Source organism: Gigantopelta aegis, chromosome 7 (genome assembly GCF_016097555.1).
Source record: "Gigantopelta aegis isolate Gae_Host chromosome 7, Gae_host_genome, whole genome shotgun sequence".
Taxonomy (NCBI): Eukaryota; Metazoa; Mollusca; class Gastropoda; order Neomphalida; family Peltospiridae; genus Gigantopelta; species Gigantopelta aegis.
Window position 1 is genome coordinate 1,286,516 of NC_054705.1, and position 10,000 is coordinate 1,296,515.

Sequence of the window (10,000 nt, forward strand, 5' to 3'; positions counted from 1 at the left end):
CGATCGAATTGTATGTGGTGGGGTGGGGGTCGGTGGATGTATGTTGAGTCATGATCCCACGACAAACATACAATAAAAAATACTTGAACAATCCTGGAAGCCCATCCCAACCTGTACATGTGTATGTTACAATACGAGTAGCGTGCTCAGGAGGCCTAACAATCTCGAACACTTTTACCGGTATTATGGTCTTCTATCTGGCAATAACACATGCGCACAGACATTGACGCACACACACTACCAAGCACGCATACATTTACATACGTTGTTACCAGTGTGTTTTAGCACTGAAACACGGGGCTAATGAACTCTTTTATCATACAATGTCAAACTTAATAGAAAGTGTTTGTGTAAAATTTATACGCAACCTTAATTATAGTCCGTCCTACCAACTGGGATCGATCTCAACCCAGTCGCACATCAGGCGAGCGCTTTACCACTGTGTTCGGCTGTGTTCCCATAACATTTCCTTAGTCTGTCTCGAACAGCGTCAGTCTTTACCACTGGATTAGACTGGATTCCCATAACATGTTCTTGGTCTGTGTTAATCAGCGTCAGTCTTTACCACTGTGTTCGGCTGCGTTCCCATAACATTTCCATGGTCTGTCTCGACCAGCGTCAGTCTTTACCACTGGATTAGACTGGATTCCCATAACATTTTCTTGGTCTGTCTCGACCAGCGTCAGTCTTTACCACTGGTTTTGACTGGGTTCCCATAACATTTTCTTGGTCTCTCTCGATCAGCGTCAGTCTTTACCAGTGGATTATACTGGGTTCCCATAACAATTTCTTGGTCTGTGTCGATCGGTTCGTCTTTACCAGTGGATTAGACTGGGTTCCCATAACATGTTCTTGGACGTCCTCGATCAGCGTCAGTCTTTACCACAGAGGTCCACTGGGTTACCATAAAATAGTTGTTGGACTGTCGATCGGCGTCAGTCTTCGTCACGTGTTACATACTTTATGGAAATCGGGTTTAAGAAGCTACCCAATATAACTACATGTATTTTGAAATGTGACTTCACTGTTATATACAAGATGATGCCCAATATAACTACATGTATTTTAAAATCTGACGTCATTGTTATATACAAGATGATGCTCAATATAACTACATGTATTATGAAATCTGACTTTTACTGTTATATACAAGATGATGCCCAATATAACTACATGTATTTTGAAATTTGACTTCAGAGTTATATACACCGGCCTCGGTGGCGTCGTGGTTAGGCCATCGTTCTACAGGCTGATAGGTACTGGGTTCGGATCCCAGTCGAGGCATGGGATTTTTAATCCAGGTACAAACTCCAAACCCTGAGTGAGTGCTCCGCAAGGTTCAATGGATAAACCACTTGCACCGACCAGTGATCCATAACTGGTTCAACAAAGGCCATTGTTTGTGCTGTCCTGCCTGTGGGAAGCGCAAATAAAAGATCCCTTGCTGCTAATCGGAAAGAGTAGCTCATGTAGTGGCGACAGCGGGTTTCCTCTCAAAATCTGTGTGGTCCGTAACCATAGGTCTGACGCCATGTAACCGTAATAAAAATGTGTTGAATGAATGAATGAATGAATGTTTAACGACACCCCAGCACGAAAAATACATCGGCTATTGGGTGTCAAACTATGGTAATGGGAAAAACAAAGTGATAATCAACATCAATATAAAAATTCAACACTTAAATAAAAACAGTGTAAAGGACTGTGTAAAAATACAAATATCACAGATAGATATAATAAAAATTTAGAATAAAACAAAGTGTCACGTAAAAATTATAAAATAATTTCTGGATGAAATCGAAATGATTCCATCACATTTCTTTGTCCAAATAAATCTTTTCGAGTTGCTGACAACTGCTTACACTCCACCAAAATGTGTCGCACAGTCAGAAGACACTGACAGTGCACACACTGACGTGGAGGATCTTTCTTTAAGATAAAGGAATGTGTGAAGTGAGTATAACCAATGCGGGCACGACACAAGACTATTTCATCCTTCCTGCATTGTCTATAGGAGGACTGCCACTCTCCCAAGACTGGCTTGATAGCATGAAGCTTGTTCGCAACCTCACCGTCCCAATCACGTTGCCAAGTCGAAAAGATAAACTGGTTGATACAATATTTAACATTGGCATGAGGCAAATCCAAAGCAGACTTGGCAGCTGAATCTGCCTTTTCATTACCCCAGATGCCAACATGCCTGGGTACGCAACAAAATACAATGTCTTTATTGGCAATAGATAAAAAGACACACTTTCGTATCACCATCGCAATTAAGGAATGATCCAGCTTCAGATTACGTAAAGCTTGGAGACACGAAAGTGAGTCAGTAAAAATAATAAATTTGGATGCATTATAATCCTTTATTTCTTCTAAGGCTTTAATGACTGCCGAAACTTCAGCACTAAAGATCGATGCCGAGTCAGGCAGTCGCATGGAAAGTATTGTGTCTCATGGAAAAACTAGCACAAGCCACAGAATTCCCATCCCGTGATCCATCTGTATACACAGGAATGTAATCACGGTACTTGTCCTGAATTTCCATGAACAATTGTTTATAAACTACAGCATCTGTACGATCTTTCTTCAGATGCGCCAGATGAAACACAATTTTAGGTGGTGTAATACACCATGGTGGTAAAACAAAATATGAAGGAGTTTCCAAAGTGTCAGTTAAGTCAATGTTGGATAGCGACAAAAAAACGCTTAATGCGAAGACCAAATGTACGAATAGCATTTAGCATTGCATCAAACAACTTCTTATATTTGTTGTCAAACACAGCATCATGAGCTGGATGTGTTGGTAAAGATTTAATCTTGGCAGCATACTTCAGAGAAAACTTTGCACATCTAGCACCCAAACAAGGTTCGTGTGCATCAACGTACAAGCTCTCTACAGGTGATGTTCTAAACGCACCAAGACAAAGCCTAAGTCCCTGATTGTGTATAGGATCTAGCATCTGCAAGTAAGACTTGCGTGCCGACCCATACACAATGCATCCATAATCAAGTTTAGACCTCACAAGAGATCTATACAGACGGAGCATAACCTTGCGGTCTGCTCCCCATTCCGTATTACCAATAACTTTTTAAAATATTGAGAGCTTTTAAGCCCTTCTTTTTAACATATTTAAGATGGGGCACAAAAGATAGCTTCCTGTCAAATATAACCCCCAGAAATTTAGTCTCCTCCACAACTGGAATTGGATTTTTGTGCAAAAACAACTGTGGATCTAAGTGAAGACCTCTTTTCTGGCAGATATGCATACAAACCGTTTTTGCCTTTGAGAATCTAATGTCATTGTCAGTTGCCCATTGAAGTTTATTCAAACAAAGCTGCAACTTACGTTCAATGATACTCATATTGGACGATCTATAGCAAATCTGAAAATCATCGACATATAATGAGCAATCGACACCAGGTGTTAAACACTGGATGATGCTGTTAATTTTCACAGAAAATAGAGTTACAGACAGGATACTACCTTGAGGCACACCCATCTCCTGTGGGTGAATGTCGGACAAAGTCGACCCCACCCGGTCTTTAAAAGATCTATCTCGTAAAAACTGAGATATAAAAACTGGAAGTCGACCTCTTAGGCCCATGCCATGGAGGTCGTTTAAAATCCCATACTTCCACGTGGTATCGTAAGCTTTCTCCAAATCAAAAAACACTGAAACCAAGTGCTGATTATGGATGAAAGCTTCCCTACAAAACGTTTTAAATCTAACAAGATGATCAACCGTGCTACGTCTAGACCTGAACCCACATTGCACGTTAGTGAGCAATTTGTGAGATTCAAGATACCAGACAAGTCTACGATTGATCATTCGTTCCATGGTTTTACAAATGCAACTTGTCAAAGCGATATGGCGATAACTAGTAGGATTGGTTGAATCCTTACCAGGCTTGGGAATAGGAATGATAAGAGCTTTCCTCCAATCAGAAGGAAAGTCACCAGAAATCCAGATGTTATTAAAAATATTCAAAATAACCATCAAAGATGATTCAGGTAAATGTTTTAATAACTGATAATGAATTTCATCTGGACCTACTGAAGCATCATGGGCTCTATGAAGAGCATCCTGCAATTCCTCCATAGAGAAACGCCTGTTGTACACTTCAGCATTTTCAGATGAAAAATTAATGGACTGCTTTTCAGCTTTAGTTCTGACAGATGTAAAAGCATCTGTACTGAAAGCAGAAGATGAGTTATGAGAAAAGTTGTCTGCCAATGCATTAGCAATGTCACGATGAGACGTGACATCCATATCATTGACAGACAAATGATGAACTGCATTAGTGGATTTTTTACCTTTCATTTTACGGATCCTATTCCAGATAGATTTTACTGATGTTTGTGAATTCAACTTGGAGACAAAAGTTCTCCAAGATGTTTTCTTACTCTGTCTAATCTCTCTGCGAGCCTTAGTCCTAGCAATACGAAATGCATCCAGGTTGTCTGATGTAGGTTCACGTTTGAACCGCTCAAGCAACCTGTTTCGCTCTTTGAATGCATCTTTGCACGTATCATTAAACCATGGTTTATTGAAACGCTTTGGTACTGCCGAAGTCTTAGGAATAGGTTCATCTGCAATGTCCTTCAAGATGGAAGTGAACAAAGACATGGGATCATCAGCATCAGTAATGGCAAATTGTTGCAGACGAGTGCTGCATATATACTGAAATTGAACCCAATTTGCCTTCGCCAACTTCCACCTTTGAACCCTTTCAAGTGATGGTGGTCCATCATTCTCCAAAATAATGGGAAAGTGGTCACTACCACAAAGGTCTGAACCAACTTTCCAGGAGAAATCAACAAAAAGTGATGGACTACAAAGAGTTAAATCTGTGGAAGTAAAAGATCCACTTGCAGAATGAAAATATGTACGACTTTTATCATTAAATAAAAGTAAGTAGTTTTTGAGAATTAAGTCTTCCAATTGTTTACCTCTAATATTGATATCCTCGCATCCCCACAAAGTGTGGTGACCATTAAAATCTCCCATAATAATAAAGGGAGTAGGAAGCTGGTTAATGAGATCTTGAAGATCTCTAGAATTAAAATTTAAGTGGTTTCGAGGAGGTAAATAAACTGAACACAGAGTTATAGTTTTATGAGCCGTGACTTTTACAGCCACAGCTTGTAAATTTGTAGTTAAAGCTACTATACTCTGAGGAATGTTTTCATTAACAATAATGGAAACACCCCTAGATGCTCTATTTTCAGTTTCATGAAACTTATGATAGAGGTTAAATCCTCTCATGGTAATATGATCAGTGTCCTTCAATAAAGTTTCCTGAAGACACACTGCAAGAGGATTATGTTTTTGAATTAAAAGACTTAATTCATCAAAATTGGGCCTAAGCCCACGGCAGTTCCACTGAATGACTGAATTAGTCATTAGGGGGAAGTACAGGAGTTATATTTGGCTTATGATATCTCTGTGCGTGTGGACGGTCATCTGGCACTATATCCATTTGATCATCCACATCAGCCAAAGCTTCAAATGGATTGTTGGTTGAAAACAACTTTTTTTCAGCTTTCTTCAGTCGTCCTGAAGAAGAATCCTTATGCTTTTTGGTGTCTTTTCTTGACGGAGGCTTACTGGGACCTGGCTCCCCAGGCGATGAGCTTCTTGATGGATTCCTAGAATCCAGAGACACTTGAGTAGATCTTGAAACTTGTTTGTGAACAGTCTGTTTTTTGACATCTTTTGGATGAGAAATCTTCTTAAATGTATCCTCACTGTTGGGCCAAGTTAAATCAGTTTGAGTAGCTATACTCGTTGTAGAAACCTTGACAGCCGTGGCATATGACTTACCTAATACCACATTTGTCGAAGATTTTACAAGTTTTGTAGCATCAATGAAAGTCAGGCGCTTTTCTACCTTGACCTGCTGCACCTGTTTTTCCACTTTCCACTTTGGGCACTCTCGCGAGTACGCAAAGTGTTTCCCTTTACAGTTGGTACATATCATATCATTCTGACATGTCTCGCTGTCATGGTCAAACTGACCACAACGAGCACATGTCAATCTGTTGCGACATGTATTCTGTCCGTGTCCAAACTTTTGACATTTGAAACACCGTAAAGGGTTGGAGATGTATGGTACAACTGGTATATTGAGGTAACCTGCTTTAACTGAAGTTGGAAGTGTAGGCACATTGAATGACAGGATCAAGGTGTTTGTCGGCACAAGTTCGTTATTCCGACGAACCTTAATCCGCTTGACTGATGTAACCCCTTGTGAAGAGAGATTTTCGCAAATCTCATCCTCACTAACTCCTTCCAAATCCCGAGATCGAACTACTCCTTAGATGAATTTAGAGTAGCGTGAGGACTCACAATGATAGAAATGTTGCATATCATTTTAGATTTAAGAAGATTTCTGGAATGACTCTGTTGAACATTCAACCAACAATGAGCCATTCGTCAATTTCTTGACAGTTTTGGGCTCTCCGGCCAAGCTTTCGAGCCCTTTCTGAATTGCAAAGGGCGACAGTTTTTTCAAGGCCCCTTCATCGGAAGACCCGATGACGAAAAACCTTGGCCAGGTTTTCAAAGAAATCACTTTGTATTTCTTAACATTCAAAGACTTAGATTCTTCGGTGTGGACCCTTTTTAGGGTCCCATCAAAAGATTGAGGTTGGTTAATATCCATATTAGAAATCAAATGGTTCATCAACCATGCCCCCACCCACCACGGAGTGCAACAAGGGGACATGATGCTGCGGATAACCAGCAGGCACTCATTCCAGGGATACATGGTTGATATACTCAGGCAAGAAAAAATTAATCACCCGATTGACACTAGCCACCGCACTAAGAGCAACAAATACAAAAGGTAATTAAAACAATGTTTTTTCTTGGTTACATAAACAAAACTAAGGTTGTTTGCTCTAGAGCTTGGCATGACCAGCCGATTAATCAGGTCGGGCCTCCCTGACCACCCGTCTGGCTGAACTCCAGGCCAAAGTGGTGTGCTGCCAGAAAACATACCCGCAGATATGCCCCCAACTCAACCACCAGGATCCCATCATCCAGCATTACGGGATGCACCTCACGGCCAACAAGGTGCCCCAAAAGGGGATTTGTGCTGTATTGGCCATTCTCAAAGAGAATGTTACACCCCTGCACCGCGGTGAGGTTACAGCACACGCAGGGGAAAAAAATGTGTTGAGTGCGTCGTTAAATAAAACATTTCTTTCTTTTTTTCTTCTCAGAGTTATATACAAGATGATGCCCAATATAACTACATGCATTTTAATATCTGACTTTCACTGTTATATACAATATGATGCCCAATATAACTACATGTATTTTAAAATCTGACTTTCACTGTTATATACAATATGATGCCCAATATAACTACATGTATTTTAAAATCTGACTTTCACTGTTATATACAAGATGATGCCCAATAGAACTACATGTATTTTAAAATCTGACTTTCACTGTTATATACAAGATGATGCCCAATAGAACTACATGTATTTTAAAATCTGACGTCATTGTTATACAGAAGATGATGCCCAATATAACTACATGCATTTTAAAATCTGACTTCATTGTTATATACAAGATGATGCCCAATATAACTACATGTATTTTTTGAAATCTGACTTCACTGAAAACTGAAATAACATTAACTGTTTTATTGAATTCCAGGCCACGTTACTCGCTCAATAACATGCCTTTCAACACCTACGACCGCGATAACAAGTTCCAATGCGCGAAGGACACCGGGGGCGGCTTCTGGTTCAATCACTGCACCCATGCTTTACTGACAGGGGTGTACGAGGAGGTTAGTACGAGTTAACGACGTCACACAACCAATGATATGTGTTGTGTTCTTAAACTTTTACATACCCATTTAATCTTACTGTATTAATAACGACCATCAGTGTATGACAAGACACGAGTGCTGTTTTGCTGTTGAAAGTCTTGGCAGTCACATGCAATGTGTGATTCGACATTGTTGTGCTGAACAGTCTTGGGAGAGTGGCAGTCCTCCTATAGACAGTGCAGGAAGGATGAAGTAGTCTTGTGTCGTGCCCGCATCGGTCACACTCACTTGACTCATTCATTTATCTTAACGAAAGATTCTCCACCTCAGTGTGAGTACTGTCAGTGTACTCTGACGGTACGCCACATTTTGGTGGAGTGTAAGCATCTTCATGAAACTCGAAAAGATATTTTTGGTCAAAGTAATGTGATGGAATCTTTTCGATTCCATCCAGAACGTATTTTACAATTTTTACGCGACACCGAGTTTTATTCTAAATTTTAATTATATCTATCTGTGATATTTGTATTTTTACACAGTCCTTTACACTGTGTTTTTATTTATCTGTTAACTTTTTATATTCATGTTGATCATAAAACAATTGTTTTTGCATTTACCATTGTTTGACACCCAATAGCCGATGTATTTTTCGTGCTGGGGTGTCGTTAAACATTCATTCATTCATTCATTCATTGTTGTGCTGAAAGATACCACCATTGATGTTAATCAGTGGGACAACGTGATGCTGCAATGTCTCGTCCCGGTACAAGTTGATATCGGTTTGGCGGGAAATTCGTCTTAGTCCAGCAATTTGAATAGCTGTGCAGGTTCCTGCCCTAAATCGATCCAAAAGGTATAGCAACCGGATATATCGATATTGAGATGGTGTGGTCTCTCTTGATCGGCATAACCTTGTTCTGAACGAGTGCTTCCTATGTTGTTGTAACGCATAAGTCTGCTTATAGTGGCTCTGGAAACACCCATATGTCGGGCAAAATCACCCTGGTTCACACCTGCTTGAAGGCGTCCAATAGCGTTATGACATTGTTTTTTTTCTGCAAGTTGTGGCATTGTGACGTCAGCCGCTGTGGAAGAACTGTAAGTCAGCGACAATCACCAATGCGTATGTGTATATGTATTTGTGTGTATCTGTGTATGTTTGTATATATATATGTATGTGTGTGTGTGTGTATGCGTGTATATATATATATATATATATATATATATATATATATATATGTGTGTGTGTGTGTGTGTGAATGTGTACATGTGTGTGGATGTGTGTATGGGTCCGTGTGTATGCGTGTGTATATGTATGTGTGCACGTATGTATGTGGATATATGTGTATGTATGTGTGTGTATGTGTCTGTGTATATGTATGTCCGTATATGCATGTGTGCAAGTATGTACATATGTGTGTGTTTGTATGTGTGATTGTATGTATGTGGATATATGTGTATGTATGTGTGTGTATGCGTCTGTGTATATGTATGTCCGTATATGCATGTGTGCAAGTATGTACATATGTGTGTGTTTGTATGTGTGATTGTATGTATGTGTATATGTGTGTATGTGTGTTCATATATGTGTGTATGCATGTGTGTGTGCGTATGTATGCGTGTATGTGTATGTATGTAAGTATTGTACTTTTTATGTATGTGTGTATATATATATATATATATAGAGAGAGAGAGAGAGAGAGAGAGAGAGAGAGAGATTTTTTTTTTCTCCAGTTGAATTCCGAAAACAGTCGGCCAGTTTCTTTTTGTGGTCAAAAACTGCCGTATCCGTTACACCATTGTCAAGTTTAGCCTCTAAGCCTGTTTTTGGTTGAGAGGTGGGTGGGATCAACATTCATACATGTGCCCATTAATGATTTTTCAGCGTTTGTTAGAAGGTTAGTGTCACCAGGTTGGTTAACATTGTTAGTTCCTAGTCCTAAAGCAGGGTCGACATTACCCTTTCCTGGCCTTAGTTTACATTTAAGTACCTGTCTGTGTATGTGTGCATGCGTTTGTGTGTGTATGTGCATGTGTGTACGTGCGTTTGTGTGTGTATATATGTATATGTGCGTGTATGTATGTATGTGTGTATTTATGTATGTATGTGTATGCGTGTATTTGTATGTATGTGTGTGTGTGTGTGTACGCATACACATACACATACATGCATACACACACACAAATATATATATATATATATATATA

General features: G+C 39.7%; 1 protein-coding gene across 1 annotated transcript in view; it reads left to right on the forward strand.

Annotated features, from left to right (window-relative positions):
- The window catches only part of LOC121377588 (ficolin-1-A-like), a 43,084-nt gene that overhangs the window by 29,005 nt on the left and 4,079 nt on the right, over nucleotides 1–10,000 (forward strand). Inside the window, exon 6 of the mRNA XM_041505647.1 lies at nucleotides 7,675–7,810. Within this exon, the coding sequence (XP_041361581.1) occupies nucleotides 7,675–7,810 (136 nt within the window). The remainder of the gene's footprint in view (nucleotides 1–7,674; nucleotides 7,811–10,000) is intronic.